We start from the raw sequence: 23,356 nt of genomic DNA, 5'->3' as shown, positions 1-23,356 counted from the left end.
TCTTTCTGGGGATCTATGGGCTCCTCCCAGTCTGTTGGTACATTAAGTCTGTTAGGAAAATTAATCCACAGACATCAGAGGTTTATGTCTAAAAAGGAGACAGAGAAGTCCTTTTACTTTATTCTAATAAAGGGAGAGGCCATGAGGCATTCCCCTGGGGTGTCTCCAAATTTTGGAGGATACAGCCTCCTCTTTTATTCTAATTTCCCAGCTGCATTTCCCTTCTCTCTTCCCCATTGCCTGAGATACTTGAGAGGTACAGACTTCCCAGAATGCTTGATACCAGAGATTTCCCTCTAATGTATGACCCTCCCCTCCCTTTTAATTTTTAATTCTTACAGAATTTAGGGTTTTTCCTCATTGTTTCTTTCATCTTTCAATGTCTAATTTTATTTATCAGCAAAAGTAAAGCTTATTTGTAAAAGCAAGTATCTTTTTCCATTCATCCATCAGTGGAATCCTTCCCATTGCTTCTTTTATCTCTCAGTGCTAGTTTTATCTACCAGCAGACCCACAGCTTGTTTGTAAAGATGAATCTGCTATTCCTTTCGAGTCCATCAGACCTCACTAGAGAAACGATGTCCTGGAAAGAAAGCTTCAGCTCCCTTTCCCGGGGCAAAGGTGAACAAACCTGGATAAAGTTATATAAAATATTTTTTAAACTGGTATGTTTTTCAACACTGGGAGCTGCCCTGGGGACACAGGGAGAGGAGTATGTTGGGGACAGGATGTGGCAGGACAAATCCAAGCCCAGGGTGCCACAATATTTTTGAGGATGGAGCTGCTGGCAGATGCTTAGAATAGGCAGGTAGGGAGGGAGATAAACCTTGGCTGGCTGGCAGAACAGCACCTTCCTGCAGAGCTGCTGAACACGAGGTGCTGAAGAACTCCTGCTGTGAGATGCACCAGGGCAGGAGTCTCTTCTCCCCTCCCTGCCTCCCTCCCTGCCTGGCGCAGCACATATCAGAGTTCTCATTACCAATTAGCAAATTAAATCCAATCCCTCTGGCACTTCCCAGGTATTCCTACACAGCTGCTGTGCTTGTGCTCCTCCTGCTTTGGCTCCCGCACTCAGACAGAGCATCACCTCTGGCATGCTGCCTGCCGGCCTCTCCTCCAGGATTGCCATGCCTGTGGACCCCTCAAGTGCTAGAGATGAGACTGAGATGGTGTTGGTGCCAGTGGCAGCTCCTTGGGAGCTGTCTGGGAGCCCTTGAAGCTCCTGTCCTCTGCAGCTCACGGATGCAGTGTTACTCCCACCTCCCACTCTCCTCCTGCACGCATTCTCTGTTGGGCTTGACCAATACACTTAGAGAAGGATAGTTTTGACTGGATAAAGAAATCTGCCAAAACAGGGTCAGATTGTTCTCAACAATTGTTCTGTTCGTGGGTTGGGGCAACCAGTTTTCTGCAGATGTATTTCTGGGTGTGGGTGCTGGCAGTGCCCCAGTGTCACTCTGCCTGGTCAGGGGGACCACAGGAGCTGTGCTCCGACCCCTGGCAGCCCCTGTTAGTTCACAGTGGGCCAGGATATCCCATGGCCTTACCTCCCTTTCCTGGCCATCTCCCTACTGCCCGGGACCACTCAACCTAAAATGTTGTGGGTGAGCCAACTTAACCAGCACTCGTTATCAATATTTTGTTTGAGGAAAGACAAACTGAAAGGCAGAAGGGATGTGTTTCCTTTGTTATGGTTTATTCCCTTCTCAGGGTGTTGTTTCATTGCTCAGTTTGCAGGGGAAAATCAAGCCCTGGCTGCCCCTGGAGCTGCTGCCGAGCAAAAAGGCATGAGACGTTTTTATTTTAAACGTAATTTTTGTGTTTCCTGGGTTTGGCGTTGCCCTTGCGGGCAGTTCCTCTCCTCCAACCCCCTCTGTGAAACGTCCCGCCAGTGGCCAGTGGTGAGAGGACAGTTGGCTAATCATGGGGACGAGGTGACATCTGCTTGCATGAGCTCCACCCAGGGCAGGCAGCCCGCAGTACCCGCTGGCAGCTGTGGGGACTAGCGCCTGTTTTCCAAAAGCATGGGCACCTCCTCTGGAATGAGCAAGTTTGGAAGGATCAAGACTACCAGAAAGCAGAAAAAGCTGCAGCAGTGAGAGGGAGTTTCTGTTCCTCTTGGGTTGGAAGATGCTCACCCAAACGTTAAATTCATATCCTGAGCCCAGGTGGATATGGTCTGAGCTCTCAGGGTCTGCTCTGTCTGTGGCTTCACATACTGCTTTCTCTTCTAAGACTCTGGAGACCAAAGTGCTGGTGCCTGCAGCCAGGGAAATACCCAGCCCCAGGAGACAGAGACAGTATTTTAGAGCTGCTTTGGTAAGATGGAGAAGAAGAAAACACAGATTTCACCACCAGCCCAGCCCCAGGGCTGGGATTTGTCACACTGCAAAGGGGACTGAGCCCTGAATGTCTCTGGCTGCTACAGCCAGGAAAAGTGGAGGCTGGACACATTATGGGACCGCAGTCTGGGGCTGTTTCTCCTCTCTCCTGTGTGCCAGAGGCTGATTAGGATTTCCTCTACCCAAGCTCATCATCGATCATGGTTGTGGCATCCAACACCTGCTTTGAAGGAAGCTCCATCATGCCTAGTCAAAGATGGCCTTATTCAGACCTGTCGTAGAACAGAGAACACACCACAGGGAAATTCAGAGACCTCCAAAGGCTCCAGTTCAAGTTCTCAGTAGGGCGGGGCAGCTGGTTACCTGCAGGTTCCTGCTGGCCACTTACACTTGTGTCATAGGTGCATTCCAGGCCTCAACCCATGACCACCACTGCTGGCAGGAAATGTGGTGTTGCCTTTGGGGCTGAAATAGCCAAGAAAGATGATATTTGATAGAAATTACTGTGTGCCATGGACCTGCTCACCTCAATGCCACCAAAGCAGAAGATCTGGATAATGACCCCAGGGTTTCCAAAGCCCAGTCCTCTGTTTTCTAGTGCTTTTTAGGCTGCTCATCTATTATGAAATTGTTTAGGTTGGAAAAGACAGCCAAGATCCTTGAATTCAGACATTACCCTAGCTCAGCCAAGGCCACCACTAAACCATGTCCCCAAATACTCTAAGCCTACTTATTTCTTTAAGGCTTTCAGAAATAGTGATTCCATCGCTACCTGGGCAGCCTGTGCTACTGCCAAACCACCTTTTTCATGGAGAAATTTTCCCTAATACCCAATCTGAACCTCCCCTAGCACACCTTGAGGCCATTCCCTCTCCTCCTATCCCTTGCTCCCTGGCTGTCCCCTCCTGTCAGGAGCTGTGCAGAGCCACAAGGCCCCCCGAGCCTCCTTTTCTCCAGGTTGAGACCCTTCCCAGCTCCTTCAGCCTCTCCTGGTGCTCCAGCCCCTTCCCAGCTCTGTTCCCTGCCCTGGGCATGTCCCAGCCTCTCAGTGTCTGCCTTGTGAGGATCTCAGAACTGACCCCAGGACTGGAGGTGCCTCAGCAGTGCCCAGCACAGGGGATGGTCACGGGCCTGTGGCCACACCATGGGTGGTACAGGCCAGGTATCATTGGCCACTGTTGACCACAGGCAGCTGTCACAAGCTCTGCAGGTATTGCCTACTGCACAGACAGCTTCAGGTTGGGCTCCTTGCTGGGACGGAGCCATGGCTGCACTAATCACCGAATTTTGGAGAAGACACAGCCAAGATGGCAAAGTTCAGCGGCTGCAGATGAAAAGGGCAAGAACGTTTACAGATGACAAAAAAGTCATACAGGAATGTTGGCTCAGAAAAGGGGAAGAGGGAGAGGACATTCAGTGGAAAGATATGGGGGAGATATGAAAACAATTGGTTCCTCTTTCTACTATATCCCCTAAGTACAGCACAGAAATTGAAGGGCAGCATATGTTGAACAGATTAAGAGAAATTGATTTTATATATTTTATTTTTTTATTTCAGAAAGTTCAGGCATTGTTCAGAAAGTCAGAGGTAAGGACAGACATGGCACGAAGCCCAGGGAACTATAAAAGTGACAATCAAGCACTGTGTTTTCTAGCACTGCTTCAAGGGTTCAAAAGAACAAGAGGTTTTACAGTGGGCATAAAACCAGTTTTGTGACTCCTTTTGGGAAAGGGAGAAATACCAGCACCTTTAGTCCCTGAAAGAAACTGGAGACAACTGGGGTGAGTGCAGCCACAAAATGTCCTCACAGCCTGGTCCTGCACTGGATTCTCCCCTTCCAAACATTCTCCTCTCCCTGGAGTGAGAAAGCAGCTGGACACTTTTGGTGTATGCTGGGAAAAGGAGGACACCTCCCTTCAGCTCAGGGGGACTGTGTTTAGATTGCAGTTCTGTATCTAAGATCAGGACAGGGAGCCTCTGCCCAGCCAAACATTTCAACCAAATCTCAGTTTGTCCTTCCTCCATCTTCCCTCCAGGATACACAAGGCTCTGTCCTCACCCATCCCTCACATACAAGTGGCTCCAGGCCAGCTGAGCCCAGAGGCGAGGGATGGCCTGCACAGTCCCAGGCCTTTACAAGGAACAGCTGTTTCTTCCACACAGAGATTTTTTCCCATCAGCTGACACAGTCAGGATCACGCGGGGAAGCTGAGCTCAGGAATAGCTCGTTATTTCAGAATATATGTGTATTCACATTCAGACGACATGTTTATTAGTAATATCTGCTGAGGCACTGGCTCACCCCAGCTACTACTTGTTTCTTGGGCACTTCTGATCCTTGTGGTCCAGCCCTCCCTCCCCATTTCCCTGCTTGCAGGAAAACTCCCAAGTGCTGCAGCAGCCCTTGGACGAAGATCTCTGCATCTCACTGGGAGCTGCAGGCTTGGAGCTCCCGGCTGGGGCTGCTGGGTGGAGGCAGCAGCTCGATGTGCTGGATCTCACCAGGCAGCCCTGGGATGGCACAGCCTGCAGGAAGGGCAGTAGGGAACATTTGGGATTGGTATATAAGGATACTTGGCCGCCAAGGGCTTTCACAACAGATCCATCTGTGGTTGTTTTGGTGATGGTGAGGGACCAGCAGTAGGGAGGATGAGCTCAGGATAAGGTCCTTTGGAGAGCACCATGGTTGTTTGGGGCCAGGGCAGGGCTGCTCCACAGGGGACAGTAGCTGGCTCCAGGCATCAAGTGGGACCTGTTGGATAATCCCCATTTCTGCAGCCTAGGGAAAAGGGGGATTCTGATCCCATGCATAAGGAGGAACAGAGCTGGTCCCACAGCCTTGGCGTGACCAGGGTAACCAGCATTGCTGTGGCAGTGCCTAGGGCCACAATAGCTCACTGTTGGACATGGCTGCTTCTGCCCAGAGCAGTGTGTTTCTGGAGAAAACTGCTGAGAAATTCAAAACTTCCGTTTTCCCTCTTCCATGTTTTTCCAGTGCAGCTCTCCTGCCTGGGGGAGTATGTTCATCATATGCCTTTCATCATTTCTGGCAAATAGCTTTTTGCACAGATTCACATCCCTGGATTTCACAGCACTGCCCTTCTGAAAACCTCCCATACTGGAGGCACACAGAACCTGGGTGATGTTTCCCCCCTCTCAGCCCCTAAATTATCAGTCTAGCCCAGAGATTCGAGGCTTTGAGGGGAGGAATATCAGGAGATGGCAAAGATTTCCAAAAGAGGCTCTTACCCCAATATATGATGGTGCAGCTCTCTTTATTCTGTGATGTCCATGGGGAGAGCAGGGCAAAGGAGGACGAACAGGAAATCTCAGGGGTTTATCCAGGCTTTGGGCAGAGAGGGCTCCTTGGCTCTCCACCGACCCTGTCAGGGCAGGAAGGAGAGTCCAGGGTTATCTGATCAGAGTCACAGGGTCCCGGGGAATGGGGAACAGAACGCCCATGAGCACAATGTAAGGATGAGGACCTTGAGCAGCCATCTCCCAGGCTTGTAACCTCTACAAGTTCTCCTCTTCATTAGGGTGCAGATTAAATATTAAACACCTAAAAACATCCCCTGCCTGAGAAAACCAGTGTGAAGGCAGTGCTGGAGCTGACTGGAGTGTACCCTTGTGTGTACAAGGAAACACAGATCCAGTGCTGGCAAGCAGGCTCCGGCTGTCTGAGGGATGGACCATGGCAAAGGTCCTGAGCAAAGCAGGCCAAAAGCTTCTGCCTGGCATGTGTTTGTGCTGGTTTACGGGACAAGAGCCTGCCCTTCCTCCTTTGGGCAGCTCTGGACCCTCTTCTTTGCAAACAGCTCTCAGGACAGCCCAGGAGCTGGGACTGGATCTGACACAGCTAGAGGTTGCTCTGACCCAGGGAATAGGCTGGAGCTCCCACCAGCCAGAGAAGTAGCCCATTTCCTTCCTAGTAATACTCTCCAAGAGACTGGTCTGAGCTGGAGGCGTCTCCAACACTGTCAGAGGGTTGAGCACAAGGCAGGCAGCTGGTCTGGAGAAGTGCTCCCACACTTCCTTTGAAAGACCTAATCTTCCCCTGCCTCCACCCCAAGGCTCTGTCAAACACATTAATAAGATTTCCTCAGTGAGCCAGTTATTCCTCCTGTGGTTTCCACTTCTGCAATTTTAAAACTCTGTTCATGAGTCTGTTATTGCTCATTAGGGAAGAAAGCCATCCTGAGGAGACCCACACCCTGAGGAATCCTGGGAGTTATGGCTCTGCAGTCCTTATGTTGAACTCAGCTGAAATGCTGAGTTCAGTTTCCTAGCTGGAGTCAACCCTGGGGCGCAACCCATGGTGGACTGCAAGGAAAGCCAAACTCTGGGAAATACTTCACCCCACAAGAGCACAGTATCCTGCAGGAGCCGTGGCTGGTGTTCTGGAGTGCAAGAAAAGCCTAATGAACTTGAGAGAGTGATTATGGCCAGTCGTTAGGCAGATCCTTACAGAAGCATCCACAAGTATTTCTGTGAGCTGTGGAAGTGCTGAAATCCATTTTCCTCTGGCTTTGTCTGAAGGGTGGGTAACTGCGGGGGATTCTGCTCCCCAGCAGGGCTCCAGACTCACCAGAGCCCTTCCCTGTGGGAAGCAGTGCTGGAGTTCACTGCCTGGTTCTGTGAAACAGGCAGCCAAACCTGGGGAAATTCAGATCTCTGAGACATTGCTGTCTCTTTCCCCAATAACTTGGTTTGAATGGGGCCATGGGGAAGTCCTGCAGCATTTTGGCTGTGAAGGCAGCAAGGAAGCTGAGTTCCCCTGTGGCACTGTGCCCAAGGGTTATCCCGTTGTCCAGCTGAGGGGCGTGGGTGGCCGCGGTGTCCTGCAGTACAGAGACACAGCTGCTTGTGGCAATGCTCTGGGGGTGCCAAGGACTGATTTAGATGTACCCCTTGTGCCAGATGGCTGCCAGAACCCAGACTGCAGGGCATCTCAGCTCAGCAGGAGCTGCACAGTCACTGGCTTTGTTCTGCTGGAGCTGGCAGGGCTATCCTCAGGCAGGTGTGATTTGCCGTGCAGGAAGTCCATGGATAAGATACTGGCCTAGATGTACACCTAGACTCAGCTCACCAGTGATAGTTTGTAGAGTTTCAGCCCTAAATCTCCCTTGAACAAAACTGGACAAGTTGTTGCTCTGCAGGATTCACAGAGAGCAGCAAACTTGTTTTTGAGTTGTGGTATTTCTTGGGCTTGAATTCACAGCATCATCAAGCCGAGTGTGCCAAGCATGGTGTACTCAGACCCCTGCACCAGGTAAGGATGCAAAAAGGAAAAAAAAAAAAAAGTTCTAGGAGAGGGATTGGCTCCCTGTGCCACAGCCAAGGTCTTCAGAGAGTGAGGAAGCAAAAGTTGGTATTCACATAAACCCAGAGAAGTTTAAAGAGGAGGATTTCAGCATGAGGAAGATGTTTAAGGAAGAGGAACAGATTGTGCCCCAGCCACTGCCAGTGGGAGAGTTCTGGCTGCAGCCAGCTGGGCTGCTGAGCTGGTGCAGCCAATGACGGTGCTGCTCTGGAATGCTCACGGATCAAAAATGTGTCATTTATGGGACACAGGATCCAGCATCACGCAGGCTGGCAGGATGAGGTACTTATCACTGGCTTGCTGGGCTTGCACTTTTCCCCATGGGATTCCAGACCTGCCTCCTTCATCTCATAGCTGAAGGATCAAGGAGGATGAGCCCAGTCAGAAATCCGTAAGTCAATGACATGTGGAGAGCACAGCCATAACTCTGGAGGACATTTAACCACAGAAAGGGAGGTGACTCAACATGAGGCCATGGACTGAAGCTGTGTCAGCAATGGGAGGCGCATCTCTGGGTTCAGGACAGTGCTAACAGTCCTGGTGCCTTATCTACCCTTGCCCAGCAGCAGCCAGTTGCAGGTTTGCAAAGCAGGAACAAACACACTACACTTTTCCCCAGCTGAAGTCTGTACCCAGCTCCACCCAAAAGCTGTTTGTAGGGTCTGAAATCAGTCAGCAGCAGCCTATGTCACCAGACTACAGACAAGGAGTGGAGCCACGATCTTCCCAGATGCTCAGGCACAGGTTCTGCAGCCCAAAGCAGTGCTTGGGAAGGGCAGTAGCAGGGCAGAGCTGGAAACACCCAGTGAGGGGCTTGAAAATACAGAAAACCCTATAATTTGCTGCCAGAAGCAATGTTGTGCCACAGCTGTTTATAAAACATCTCTCAAGGGAGCAAGTGTCTCTGAGACATTTACATAAAAGCCTCTACAGAAAATCCAGGGGAAAAAAAGCACAACTGGCAAGCATGAGGCTCTTCTCACACTGCAGCAGCACAGCAAGACACAGCACAGTCTTCCTTTTCCAGGTCAGGCTCCTGTAGCTGCTACTAACCCTGAGACATCATCCAGGACCTTCCCATCATGGTGCCTTCCAGACAGGACACCAAACTTCTGCTGCCTGATGCAATCAAGCACATTCCCTCTCAGGTCTCCGTCACTGGGTTTACAGCAGCTGCAAGGTCCCAAAACAGCTGCCTGCACTGCTCAGCTCCTTACTATCCCTCACACCTTCCTGTTACTAAGCACCTTCATGATTAAGTTTACAGACTTCAAGGGATTTGTAAAATTCTGATTTATGGTATTTAAGGCTCAGGTCACCTTTGTAAACCATGCGAAGAAAGCCCTTTTAGATTGCAAGGATAGATGTACTGGCGATGGAGGCACAGGGCCAGGCTGAGAGGAACCTCTAGTGGCCACAGGCTTCCTGTGCAGCAAACCTCCTGGTACTGCAGAGCTGAGAATTAATCATCTGGGAACTGTTTCTGCCAGCTCAGCAATCCCTTTTCCACACTGCATTGCCTTAAACCACAGCTCTGCTCTTGGAAATGTACAGCAGCATGAGGCAGTGGGATTTGTTTATGAGGTGGATATAGAGGGGTAGGACTATTTTGAGGGGAAATACCCAAATCCCTTTGGCCTGACAGCAGTTTGTTTAAACCCCCTATATTTTGTGGAATTCCACTTTTTTCATTTATGTCGTTGGTCACTGCATGGTCTGATTGCAACTTACAGGTGCTGGTAGCCAGAAGACACCCCTAACCTCCATTTTAAACTGGGGCTGGGTTGGGGCAAACCACGTTCCCTGGCCCTGCAAAGGGAAGAAGGCTTATGTCAGAATTTGCTCTCTAGAGACTTCTGAATCAGTCTGACACCTGATCTCAGGGGAAGACTTGTGAGATCTGAAATGATCAGGAACCATGCTACCACCTCACTGCAGTGAGAGCTCTGTCAGAGAACACATGCTCCAGGGTTTCTCTCAGTTTCAGGGTGCCTTTTGCTGTGAGCCCTACAGGAAGGAAAAGACAAGAATAAAGGACAAAGCCAGCAGCCTCCATAGTCAAATACCTTTAATACCTAAGATTCTGCACAGCGACAAAAACACCATTGACATAGGGCAGTGATTCCAAGATAGGGTAGAAAACCAACTCAGCAGCACATCACCACTCATCAGAAGAAAACATCACCTCAAATAGTACTCACATTCATTATGACTATGAATAGTCTGAAATCCATGACAGAGAGCTGCAAAACAGCCAGCTGCCCATGCCTCGGCTGTACACAACAGCCTGACTGAGTGCCACTGGCAAGAGCTGAGCTCTCGCAGTGCCACAGTTGTGGGTCAGCTCCTCACTGTGGCATCAGTGTCCCCATGGGGAGAGGAGATTATGCTCCACCAAAAATGAGGATGAATTTCCAAGGACAAAGGTACACAATTTCGATACACACACATGAAGAGCAGTTTATGGATCTGCACGTCACCCCTTGTGGCTCACCACAGATCTCTATTGGCATGGTTTAACTCTTCAAAGAACAGGCCTGGCCCTCACTCAGTTTTGACTTCAGAGATGTCATCAGAGAGGAAATGAGAATTTTTCCCTTCCCTTTGCTGATTTGTCTCTATTAACAGAGGGTTGATTAACGTGCTGCATCAGAAAAAGGAGTGTGCCAAAGTGCAGGAGCTGCAGGAAAGACAGCTCAGGTGCAGTGAAGTCTGTCCAGCTGCAGCTGGATACAGTTCCCATGACTGCAGTTCGGTTGTCATTTACAGTAAAGTCTGGTTTCTGATGTCAGGAGCTTCTAATATTTTCTGCCTTCAAGGAATATGACAAAGCAAAAAGCAGCTTTCCCAGGAAAGCACAGAAGTTCTCACAGAACTGTGGTGACCAACGCCCAGCCTGCAGCTCCCAGCCCAAGCCCATCCCATAACTCTGGCACTCTTGCCAGCAGGATCACAAACAGGGATTACAGCCTACTTGAAATAGGTGTTCATAGCTACAAGTAACAACTGACTAAATCACTTCATGGCTGGAGTACTTGAGATTAACTCCACTTTCTGATAAGGTGTCCATTGTAGTCATTGTCTTCAAAACCACCTGTGGCCTCTTCTCAAGAGTTTTGCATGAAACAAAGGGTTTGAATTTACACATACAGTTGGTCAGCAACAACCATTAACTACACAGAAAATGCGTCTCTACTACTGGAAAGATAACCAAGTAAAAACGCCATTCTTCTAAGGTGTCTCACAACCACAACAGGAATGATGGATGAGGACTTGCACATGACAAGGAATATCCATTTTGACTGAACACAAGGATTGTTTGAAGTTGCTGTAGCACTGTAGAACTGCTCTCCCTGGATTACTGCAGCTTCTTGCTCATCCAGGCTGTTCCAGGTCGAACCACTCAGATCAGTCCCACAGGGTGGTTGTGGCAGGGCAGTACTTCATCAAGCCAAATCAGTCCCTTACCTTGAGTCCAGTACTGCTCCTCCTTGGATTCTCACATTGATATCCTATGGTGAGTTTCTGAGGAACCAGGAGTTATTTCAGATTCTAAACACCCAAATTGCTGTGCACCAAGAACAGAGCAGGGAAAGGAACATGTTTCTGAGGAATGTTTCTTAGATATGGCTTAAGACAAGGTATTGACATAGTTGCACCCAGCAGGGATGGGAGTGAGAAAATCCCATCACACTGCCAGATGCAGCCAAATTTTTGCAGATAAAATTTATTCATTTGGAGTAGAACATTACACTCCCACAAATCCTACCATCACAAAGCTCCAGGGAATTTCTGACAACAAGCTGGAAATTATTACTATTGTGTTTTTGAGTAATTTTTTGCTCCCAAGGGCACCTCCTCAGACAAGCTCAAAAGAGGAGACACAAACCAAACGGAAATCCCACCTACAAATCCCCCCTACACTAAGCAGAACCTATACTTTTTGAGTGATTTCTTTTGTCTGAGGAAGCTTGTGGGATACCTGCAAGGGCAAAGAGACATAGGTGGCTTGGAAAAATAGAAGGCAGCATCAGCCAGTATTTGCAAAAAGCCAGATATGACTGAGTTCTTCCACATCAAAATATATCAGTGTAACTGAATTACCTCTTGCAGTTCAATCAAGCTTATGGTAAACTCGTTGTGAAAAGACAACTGGGCAGAACTCATTGTGTAGGAAGGAGAAAGGGAGGCCCAATGCTGACTCTCAGACAGGGTGAGAGAATCCAACTGCAAATACAAATGGTGCAAAAGACTTAAACTATTCTGCACAAAGGCTAATTTTTCAAAGAGCTATTTTGACAAAAATTTAAAATGACAGCTTAAAAAGCAAATCTTATTTTTGCCGAGTTAATTCACATTCTCTGCAAGAGGCAACTCTTTCCCAAGCCATGAGGTACTGTCATGGCTGGCAAGCTGGACAAGCCAACATGACCAAAAACTCACTTCAGACCTCTGAATATGAATGTGACTCTGTCCAGCCTAGCTTTTAACATTGTTCATTTAAATTTTTTCTTTTAATGAAATTCAAGCTTAAGTAGGAATAACATTAAGTAGCAATCCCATTCTACAGCAATTTTTCAGATTGAACGGTTTAGAAAATCAGCAATTTCTCTTTCCCTTCATTTTCCCTGTTGTGATAAATCTTACTAGTGAGTTACTCACTGAAGCTCTGAGCATCCTGTTGTATGCTCTGGACTACTCACTGATATTTATGTATTTGTGCTTCATGTGGGAGAATTTCCACAACAGATAGCGCAATTTTTGGATAAAGACACTGGGGAATTGCCTCCAGACATCACATGGCACAAGGCATGCCTGCAGAGAATGTAGGAATGCTCAAGAATGAGCAAAGCCTCTTTTCATCACCCAAACCCTACCAGAATACACAGGAAGAAAACTGTTAGCTTCTCAGGAGGAATCTCACCACTGAGAAGACACCTGGAAAAACAGTGTTGTCTCTTGTTCTCCTGGGAAACCCATTCACTCCCAGATTTGTCTCTTGCCTTCCTTTCTTTACCTGAGGGGAGAGAATTAAGTTCCCATTATCACCAGGTCTAATTCCCCAGACACACAGGTATATCAGCACAATTATTTTCAGATTTAAAGCTTCATTTCAGCTCCCGAGAAAGATGAGGAAAGGAACATTTCTGAGCACTGCAGATACTCTCTGGCTTTCAGCTGCCTGACACAGGGAGTCACCCTGAAGTCATCATACTGATAAGGAATAGGAATGTAAACAAAATCAAGACTTGGAAATATCACTGTCCAGCCTGGATACCTTTCTCAGAGGCAGACTGCTCTAACACATGCAACTGGAACATGTCAAAGGTTTTGGTACAAGAAGATCAGCAATCGTGGTTCTGGTGTGAATGAAGAGCTTCATAACTTAATGGTACTGATTTGCCTGTACAATGTCTGCTCACAGGAGGGAAGTGATTTTATGAACTACTGTTCTATGTCAGATCTGAGGTCACTAGTGTTCCCTGTGAGGAGACATTTGATATTCCTGGCTCAGGTCAGGTACTGCTGCCAGTGGCTCAGAGCTCTGCAGCAGAGCTCAGCCAGGGCTGTGCCTCTGAGGAACTGTGGACTCAAAACTATCCCATGATTTGGACCTGTATCCATCTAGAATGGTTTTGAACTCATCACATTTTCATTTTTACCAACACTCTCTGAATACAGATCTCTAGAGGTAAAGGGAAAAACAGTTAACCAGATACATTACTTCACTTTGACCTGTCTTAAATAAAATGAGAGTAAACAACTAGGCCTGCATCCAAGTGCACCACTTAGGAATGATGCACAGCACTAAGCCCAGCAGAAAGGATGTTCTAACTTAGCTCCTGTATTGGAATTTGCCTTGGACAACTGAAAAACTAGCTGATGAATGATAGTCACATCAACCATTCATGGTGTCCCTGAAGCCCCACACCTCCAGGATGGAGATCTGGAAGCTTTCAGAACACAGTGGCTGGTTATTGAAAGTGTTGCAGTGGCTGGTTCTCCCATGGTTCAGATCTGCATCGAGGTACAGAGCCTGGCCATCACCACCTCCTGGGAAAAGACAAAGACAGGGTGAGGATATCTCCGTATTTCTTGGCGTGAGAAACACTAAAAGTACAAAGACTTCAGTGCTTTTCCCATGGGAAACAATTCGAAGCCCTCAGCAATGCCCGCTTGCTGTCTTCAGATGAAACAGCATAGGATCAGATGTATAGCTTTTGAATGGTAATATCAGAACTGGATGATTTCTTGCAACAGTAATAAAGAAAAGTAATGCAACTCAGCAAGAACAAAAACTACCTGCATTTAAGACTTGTATTTCAGTGCTGGAGGATATTGGAAGCTACAACTGCAAATTTTTCTCCAGTAAAGGAAAACCAAATAATTCTGTTAGCAGTCAAAAAACAAAGCTGGGAAGAAAAAAAAAAAAAAAGATCAGTAACTAACAGCACTGGCTTGGTCTTCAAAATCATTATAAACCATGTAAGAGTTGAAAGCATTTTGGTTATCTGTGGATCTATGTTACGGTTCACAGAGCTTTCAGTCAGAAAATGCAGAGAAGTGAAATAAAGTTAGACAGAAATGTGTTAGGAGAACAAAAAGGAAGATTCCCTACTGCTTATTGGGCAACCATCAAAGAAGAGTTACTAAAGCTATCTGAAGAATCGAAAGGGTGGGAATTCTGGTCAATAGCTGAAGCTGTGTACAACACTCACGTCTATGTATCTACTAGTAAAGCATGTATCTCTCTTATTACCACCCATAATGTAGTATATGGTAAATATAAGTAACTCCCTTACCTAAAGCTGGTAGAAAGACCTGGGGGGGACACATCACACTCTACACCTCCCTGAAAGGAGGGTGGAACCTGATGGGGGCTGAGCGCTGCTCCCAAGGATCATGTTACAGGACAAGAGGAAAATGCCTCAACCACCAGGGAAGATTTAGGTTGGATTATTGGGAAAATTTCTGCAGTGAAAGGGTAGTCAGGTATTGGAATAGGCAACCCAGGGCAGTGGTGAAGTCACCATCCCTGGAAGTGTTAAGAAACCATGTATGGTTTCTTAATTTGTGGCACCTGGGGACATGGGTTAGTGGTGGCCTTGGCAGTGCTGGGGTATGGCTGGACTTGATGGTCTTAGAGGGCTTTTCCAACCTAAACAATTCCATTATTTTATTATTAGAGCACATGCTGCCAAGTGGGAAATCAGCCAACACTTGACATTACAGAGGAAATTATAGGCCAGTTGCTCTCCTAACAAGTGTCAAGTAAAGACTTTTGGGAAAGACAACTATGATTTTAGATCTGCTCCTCGTAAATCCCATTTAAGTCACAACCTTACTAAGCAGATTTTTGCCAAAGTCAGCAGCAACAGAGATCCAATAAAGTTCCTGGAGAATTAACATGTTTTATAGCCTACTCTGTGTTTCAAAAGCCTTGAAGCAAAGTAAGCTCCTTTTTGAGAACTATTTCTCAGCATGAATTAGGCAGTAAGAAGGAATGGCTATACTTAAAGCAATGAGTTACCCTCTTCTCTAAAATGCTTGTAAGCAGGTTTGCCCACAGAAAATTTTGGTTGAGAAATGATGTCAGATTTTGGGCAATTTTATCTCTTCCTATGGTGATGCTGAAGTAGATAAAGGGGACATGTATCTAAGGTGGACAGGAAGAGATGGGGTAGGATCTGTGCTCGAATTCTCACATGGACTCACCTACAATGATGCACTCGCTGCTGCCAGCCATGAACATGGATGCTGTTTTGGAAGGCAAGTTGAAGTGCCTAGCTGCTAAGAAGGGAGAAAGGCGATCTGAAGGGTCTGAGGGGATGCTGCTGGAGGAAAGGGTGCTGGAAGCTGTTTGGGCATGGTTTTCTGTCTCTGATCCAGTCGAGGCTAGTTCTGGGTGTTTTATGACCACCCATTCGTAGCGTTCCACTTCTGGCTGCAGCTGCAGAGAGGCAGAGAAAGGCAGAGCTGACGTTAGTGTATGCACATTGCACAGAGTTCTGATCAGAAAAGAACATTCCAGCACCACAGTCTCCATCTGCACAGTCAGCAGTGAAGCTTAGCTCAACCTTTCTTTTAGGCCAGATGTTACCCTTTATTCCTTTGCTTTTTAGGTGGTTGAAGAAATGATGCAATAACTTCCAAGTTACCTTATTACATCTCTCATCTCTAGATCATCTTTCTCTACAACTGCATAAAAGGAGGGTGGAGCCAGTTGGGGTAAGGCTCTGCTCCCAGTTAACAAGAGATAGACAAGAGGAAATGGCCTCAAGTTGTGCCTGGGAAGGTTTAGATTGGATATTGTGAAAATTTCTGCACTGAAACGGTTGTCAGGCACTGGCACAGGCTGATCAGGGAAGGGGTAGAGTGACTATCTGTGTCAGTTTTGCATGGCCTGGTTCTTGGTAGTGGGGAGGCCACAGAGGTGGCTTCTGTGAGAAGCTGTTGAAAGCTTCCACCATGCCTGGCAGAGCCAATCCCTGATGGCTCTGAAGATGGACATGCTGCTGGCCAAGGCTGGGCCAGTTAGAAATGGTGGCAATGCCTCTGTGATAATGAAGGAGGGGGGAGGAGGTGCTCCAGGCGCCAGTGCCAAGATTCCTCTGCACGCTGTAGTGATGACCATGGTGAAGCAGCTGTGCTCCCACAGCCCATGTGGATCCACAGGGAATGCAGAGATCCTGCAGCCCATGGGGATCCATGGGGGATGCAGAGATCCACCTGCAGCCCATGAGTATCCATGGAGGATACAGAGATCCACCTGCAGCCTGTGCAGAGCTTACCCATGCCAGAGCAGGTGGGTACTGGAGAAGGCTGTGAGCCCTTTGGAAACCCAATGGAGAGAGGGGGCCCTTGCTGGAGCAGCCTGTCCTTGGAGGACTGCACCCTGTGGAAGAGTAACCCACGCTGCAGCAGTTTGGGGAGGACTGTTTGCCTGTGGGAGGGGCTCATGTTGCAGCAGGTCGCAGGGAGCTGCTGCTTGTGAGATTGGAACTACACTGGAGAAGTTCACAGAGAACTGTTTCCTGTGGGAGGGACCCCATGGCATTGCAGGGGAAAGATCCCTCTCCCTGAGCAGTGGAAGAAAATTTCAGGTGATGAACTGACCAAGCCCTCCAGGCCCTGTCTCCCTGCACTGTCAGTGGTAAGGAGGGAGGGGCTGGGGGGAAAAAAGGTAGTTTTAAGGGCTTATTTTACTTCTCATTTTCCTGCTCTGATTTTGTTAATAATAAACTCACTCTTTATCTCTAAGTTGAGCCTGTTTTGCCTTTGGAGTGTTTATTCCCAGTCCGTAACTCATGAACCCTTTGTTAAAGTTTCTCTGCTCTGCCCAGCTGTAGCAGGAGAAGTTGAGTGAGCAGTTTACGTGGGTGCCTGGTATTTGGCCAGTGTCAAACCACAACACCATCCTTAGAAGTGTTCAAAAAATGTGTGGATGTGGCACCTGGAGACATAGTTTACTAGTGAACATGATAGTAATTCTGGGTTGGTGATTGGATTTGATGATCCTAAAGGTCTTTCTCAACCTTGATGATTCTATGATCTTTTAAGAAAATGTTCTGTGCAAGGGGAGAAAAGGTCACCACAAAAGTTAAAAGTAAAATTTTTCCTTCACATTAAGAGTTCAATAAACTTTATAAATTAGGAAGGCATGTAATCCAGCCCCTTTAAGTGGAAGGGAGATGATAGCTAACCAGTACAATCATTCTGTCTTGGTACTGGGCAGCAACAACAAAATTTTACTCACCCTAAACACAAAGCACTCCCCAGTTCCAAAGAAACTCAGCTTGTTCCCTCCTCGCCGGCGCTCACTCCAGTCAGTGGACAGGTAAGCCCCACAGACCTGGCACAGACAGCACAGTCAGGCTTCCCATTGAAGAAGAGTGTGTTAAGCCCACTGATACTGACATTTCAGAGACCAAATCTGCAGGCTTTACCTCAGTTTGAATTTCAGAGTTTCTACACCAGTGGATTAAAGCAGCACAAGTACTTATATCTAAAGAGAGATTTAAGCTGCTTTAATCCACCAGTGACTAGTTACCTCTAAATCCCAAGAGTGTCAAAAATTATTTCATACCTCTGATACCTTAAAAGAGAAATTTTCTAACACAACCTCAGGTACCAAAATATAGATCACTCTAGGCTTGTACAGCCTGATTCCTACTCCTTTACTTTGGCAACCAAAGCAACAGTGCTGTCCCAAGTTACAGTATGAGCAGCTCTGCCTGAACACTTTTTGGTTAGTGGCCTTGGTGGCTTTCTTACATTTCGAAGAATACGTTAAAGCCAGCTTAGCTAAGCAAATGCTGAACTAGCTCAGATATTTAGAGCATCCACTCAAACCACATGGGGGCCACTAGTCTCCAATAAAGAGAAGCAACCTTTGAGGGCCGAGCTGGTCTCTGGAGTCTTGTGTTTGCACTAGAATTTTTTGCTACCAGCAATAGACATCACTGCTATGTGCACACAGAGGAAACAATGAAACTCCAAAGTGGGATGAAAGCATCTGTGCTTTTTCCCCCCAGAAATCAGAAAAACAGTTATGACCACACAGAATTGTTCTAAGGTACATTTGCTGTTAGGCCTCCACAAGCATTACAAGCACATCTCCTAGGACAAAATTACTGAAGATCAGATTTGTTTTATTTAGATAAATCTGTATTTAGATTAAAATGTATATTCAGATTTAGAATTAAATCTAAATGACCCAGAAGTCCATTTGATGTGATATGCCTGATGGGTATGAGAGGCAGAAAATCAGAAAGCAAATTTTCCTCATTCTAAAAGTTAACCATAAACATACGAATAAAAGATGAACAACCCTTTGCAAAAACCCTCCAAATCCATAAGAAGGACCCCCCCCCCCCATATTTTTCTCCTAGTGTTGTTTTATTTTTTTGGCTAATACACGTTTCTTTGAGGGGTAAGAAACAAACCATCCTAAAAAAACCAGAATTCCTTACAAAGCCAGACTTTTGACAGGTTCCAAAACAAGAAGCAAAATAATTGTTCCCCCCTCTACCCTTCAGACATTAGGGGTAGGGCATAAACCACTGGCATCTCAACACAGGCCTGAATGGCCATAAACCACATGCAGAACTATGAAATGGCCTGGAGGGTGAGCATTAGGTAGATGTAAATAAGAGTAGAAATGGGCTTGTTCATGGACAGTCATCCTGCAGAGATATAGCAACTGCAGATGAAGGCCGAAGTGCTTAATGCCTTCTCTGCCTCAGTCTTTAGAGGGGAGATGGCTTGTCCTCAGGACAGCTGCCCTTCCTGGGTTGGTAGATAGTGTCAGGGAGCAGAACGGGTCCCTTGTGATCCAGGAGGAGGCGGACAGAGAACTGCTGAGCTGTTTGGATGTTCATAAATCCATAGGACCAGATGGGATCCACCACAGGGAGATGAGAGAGCCAGCAGATGAGCTTGCCAAGCTGCTCTCCATCATTTACCAATGGTCCTGGCACTCTGGGGAGGTTCCAAATGACTGGAAGCTGCCCAACATGATGCCCGGTCACAAGGGTGGCAAGGAGGATCCTAGTGATGATAGGGCAGTTGGTCTGACCTCAGTCCCAGGTAAGGTTATGGAACAGTTTACACTGAGTGTCATCACACAGCACTTACAGGATGGCCAGGGTGTCAGACCCAACCAGCAGGGGTTTAGGAGGGATAGGCCATGTTTGACACCAACCTGATCACCTTTTATGACCAGGTGACCCGCCTGGTGGAGGCAGGAAAGGCTGTGGATGTTGTCTATTTGGACTCCAGCACACTCCTGAAAAGCTGCAGCCCAGGCTAGGACAGGAGCACTCTGTGCTGGGCTCAGAACTGGCTGCATGGCCGGCCCAGAGAGTGGTGGTGAGCAGTGCTGCATCCAGCTGGCAGCCAGTGGTGTCCCCTAGGGCTCTGTGCTGGGTTCAGCTCTGTTCAGTATCTTTATTGATGACATGGATGAGGGGACTGAGGCTTTCATTAGTAAATTGGCAGACGACACTAAGCTGGGAGCACGTGTCCATCTGTTGGAAGGTAGGAGGGCTCTGCAGGGAGACCTGGAATGGTTGGATGGATGGGCAGAATCCAATAGGATGAAGTTTAATCAATCCAAGTGCCCAGTCCTGCATTTTGGCCACAACAATCCCCTGCAATGTTAATAGTCTGGGGACGGTATGGCTGGACAGTGCTCAGGCAGAAAGGGACCTGGGGGCACTGGTCGACAGCGGCTGAACATGAGCCAGCTGTGTGCCCTGGTGGCCATGAAGGCCAGCAGCATCCTGGATCAGGAATGTATCATCCTGTATCAACGGCCTGTATCAGGAACAGGGTGGCCAGCAAGAGCAGAGATGTCATTCTTCCCCTGTACTCAGCACTGGTGAGGCCACGCCTTGAGTGCTGCGTCCAGTTCTGGCCTCTCACTTTGGGAAGGACGTTGAGACACTTGAGTGCGTCCAGAGGATGGCAACAAGGCTGGTGAGGAGCTTGGAACACAAGCGCTCTGAGGAGCGACTGAGGGAGCTGGGGCTGTAGAGCCTGGAGAAAAGGAGGCTCAGAGGTGACCTTATCACTCTACAACTTCCCGAAAGGCGGCTGTAGTCAGGTGGGGTTGGTCTCTTTCTGCAGGCAGCAACTGAGAGAATGAGAGGACACAGTCTCAAGCTGCGCCAAAGGAAATATAGGTTGGATATTAGGAAAAAAAAATTTATGGAAAGAGTGATAAAGTTCTGGAATGGTCTGCCTGAGGAGGTGGTGGAGTCACCATCCCTGGATGTGTTTAAAAAAATACTGGATATGGCACTTGGTGCCATGGTTTAGTTGAGATGTTAAGGCATGGTTGGACTCAATGATCTTAAAGGTCTCCTCCAACTTAGTGATTCTGTGTGATTCTGTGTAGGCACGAATAAAGCCCACAGGCTCCAGTAACAGCTTAATGTTATATACAGAATATTTAAAAGTCATGTACAGTGGCACAGACAACAACACCATTACAGGAAGTTCCTGTGTGCCCTCCTGAGAAGGTTCTGGGAAGACTTCTTGCTTTATGTATTAATTTTTTAAACAAGCATGTTGCTCTTTTCACATTATGCTGTCTAACATTGTCACACATAGAAGCAGAAAAAAGGGACGTGTGCACTCCTCCTCAGGTTCTCAGAATTTTCTTGGCTTATTTTTTTCCCAGTCAAGAATGAGATTAACTAAGGCTTTTGTTTTCACATAATGTAATCCAACATTATTCATACCATTTAAATTCTGCTACTTCCTCTCCTCATATCCTTGGGAAAATGAAAATGTCTTCTATGTCTTCACAACTTTAGCACAATTCCCACTCTGTTCCTCTGACTCTGCATTTCAGAGTCTGTCCAAGAGCAAAATGAGCTACTCTAGTCCATCACCTCACACTGCTTGCAAGAGAAAAAGCAGTTAACCAAGACCTGGTTTCGAAGGTCTGCCCAAGAATGTGTAGTCCTATAACCAACAAATAGAATGATTTAAAGCATGGATTCTTAAAAAAACAAAGCCAGACTTTGCTTACTCATTTTATTATAAACAGATGTGTGTTGCAACACAGCATTACATACTGCCCAAACTCCAATTTAATCCCTTGTCTTTTGCCTCACTCACTTCTTTCGCTGTTGTCTTGATGAGGAGCAGAGTTGGTTCGTGTCCCTCGCTGTGGGAATAGAACCTGAAGTGCAGAGCACAACAAAGTGAGCACTCAACTGTCACCAACTGCAGCTCCTTTCCTCCTCGTCAGCACCGCCTCCTTCTCCAACTGGTGCCATGGCAAAAAATCACCTAAGACTAAGAATATTCCTGCAAATACTTTATACAGTCCATGTAAATAATAAAGCTGAGTGTAAATGAATACTACCAAGCAGTTGCTCTCTACTCAGTCTCCTGTACAGTTTATGTCTCTGAAGAATAACTAGAAGCTTACCTAGATCAACTGCAGCCTTTTACTGTATTTTGAATTGAAACAACCCAAAGGATTGTAAAACAGCCTAGGACTGATGACCATGTTTGAAGGGCTTTAGGTCCTTAAGGGAATTAATTGAGATGCATTCTCTTTGCTTGCTTTTGTCTTCCTCATAGGCACATAAGGCTGGGAGAGCAGGTCACTCCTTGCCTCAGTACCTCAGTACCTACTGATAGCAAAGTCATTATTAGGGGCTATAGGGTTATAGTGTTCCGTACCAGGTGCAAGGACAATTCATATCTAGTTTATCTCACTTAAAAAAACCCAGTCAGATTCGTAGGTAATTTCCAGTTTCCAGTTCTCTTCTTCCTTGGATCAGTATGAATGTAGTTATCAATAAAGTGCTTGCAGAGCAGCCACTAAGTTAAACCATTCATACCCTTAAGGAACCAGACTCAGACATGCAAACTCTGTGAACTGATCCAAGTTTGACTTTTCCAATTGATCTTGAACAATTTAAAATATTCTGGCATAGAAAATATCCCAAATGCTGTAGGCAATAGAATTTGTTACTTTTATATTCCATTGTTAATGACATTCTTCAGATCAAGTCCTGAATAAGCATGGACTTTTTGTCAATCCAGTAAATACTTCACCAGTTACTCCTTTTTGCCCTACAGTACAGAAGAGAGAGGAAGGTTTTCCTTACCTGCTCAGACTACAGCCATGTTCCAAGGTGGTGAAAAGCAGGAGGGGCTGGCACAGTGCAAATCGCTCTGGAATCCATGACCAGATATCCCGCATCTCCTTCACACTGACAATTTCTGATTTGAAGTTCTCAGCATGAACTGCCAAGTGCACATTCTGCCTGAGAAATACAACACAAAACACTGAGAAGCAATAATTTAAGTTTTGGATTACTGAACTGAAACACAAGAAGACAGCTGAACACTAACAGACTCCAGCATACAAATTATTGGTCAAAGCTCCAGTCCATGGGATTAGATGGCTGTGACCTGGTGAAGGTAATAAACTACTGCAATTTAACATAATCCTCAGAGGCAGAGATTTGGCTTGACTCTATTTTCTATTTCTCTGTATGGTAGCTGTGGCCTGCACCTTTACACATAGAGGACACAACACTGAGCCACTAAAAATTACCATGGCCTTATATTTGCTGTTTGTAACAGTTTCGCTGGCACTTGTGTTTAAGCACAGAGAACAGAATACCTAAATAAACAGGATCTGAGATGAAGGGGTAGTATTTTTTCTACCTCTGAAGTCCTGCCCGTAGCGTGTGATTAGAGAATTCCTAAACCCCTCAGAAACTTTAGAGGAATCAGTATTACCAGGGTAAGCAATTTTAATCCAAGGCAAACATTTGAAGCTTTTGAGAAGTTCCATCTCTTGGAAACATGTAATTACCAGTGACTTCCACTTCATTATGAAAGAAAAATGTTCCTGGGATCATGGTTACAGATGGAGCCTGAGAATACTAAAGAATGCTAGACATTGACACTGGGAAGGAAATCCCTGTACCCTCCAAAAGCATATGATACAGTTAGAAGGATTGGTTCATGGATTTTAAACACTTGAAGGTTACAATCATCACCATTTAGCCAGCCTTCATTTCTCAGATTAAATAAGCACACAAACCCAGAGCCTGGGGATTAAATGTTATTTGCTTCCATGGTCTATGTTAAATGCTTAGAATGCAATGGAGACAGCCAAAGACACATAATTTACACAAGTCACTGAATTACTGG

The 23,356-nt window shown here is 46.7% G+C and overlaps 1 protein-coding gene across 8 annotated transcripts in view; it reads right to left on the bottom strand.

Annotated features, from left to right (window-relative positions):
- Window positions 1–9,719: 9,719 nt before the first annotated feature.
- Window positions 9,720–23,356, bottom strand: part of TBC1D24 (TBC1 domain family member 24) — a 33,960-nt gene continuing 20,323 nt past the window's right edge. For 4 of the 8 annotated variants that reach the window (XM_072935540.1, XM_072935543.1, XM_072935541.1 and 1 more), the window contains 6 exons: window positions 22,300–22,458; window positions 21,296–21,359; window positions 17,424–17,519; window positions 15,383–15,617; window positions 13,599–13,720; window positions 9,720–12,683 (listed from right to left, as the gene is read on the bottom strand). In XM_072935540.1, the coding sequence (XP_072791641.1) occupies window positions 12,567–12,683; window positions 13,599–13,720; window positions 15,383–15,617; window positions 17,424–17,519; window positions 21,296–21,359; window positions 22,300–22,458 (793 nt within the window). In that variant the 3' untranslated portion in view covers window positions 9,720–12,566. Of the gene's footprint in view, window positions 13,721–13,969; window positions 14,080–15,382; window positions 15,618–17,423; window positions 17,520–21,295; window positions 21,360–22,299; window positions 22,459–23,356 lie in introns of all 8 variants that reach the window. The other 4 variants (XM_012576498.5, XM_012576502.5, XR_001123265.5 and 1 more) reach the window with 3 other exon arrangements.

Source organism: Taeniopygia guttata, chromosome 14 (assembly GCF_048771995.1).
Source record: "Taeniopygia guttata chromosome 14, bTaeGut7.mat, whole genome shotgun sequence".
NCBI classification, from domain to species: Eukaryota; Metazoa; Chordata; class Aves; order Passeriformes; family Estrildidae; genus Taeniopygia; species Taeniopygia guttata.
This window is presented reverse-complemented; position numbering and strand designations above follow the sequence as displayed.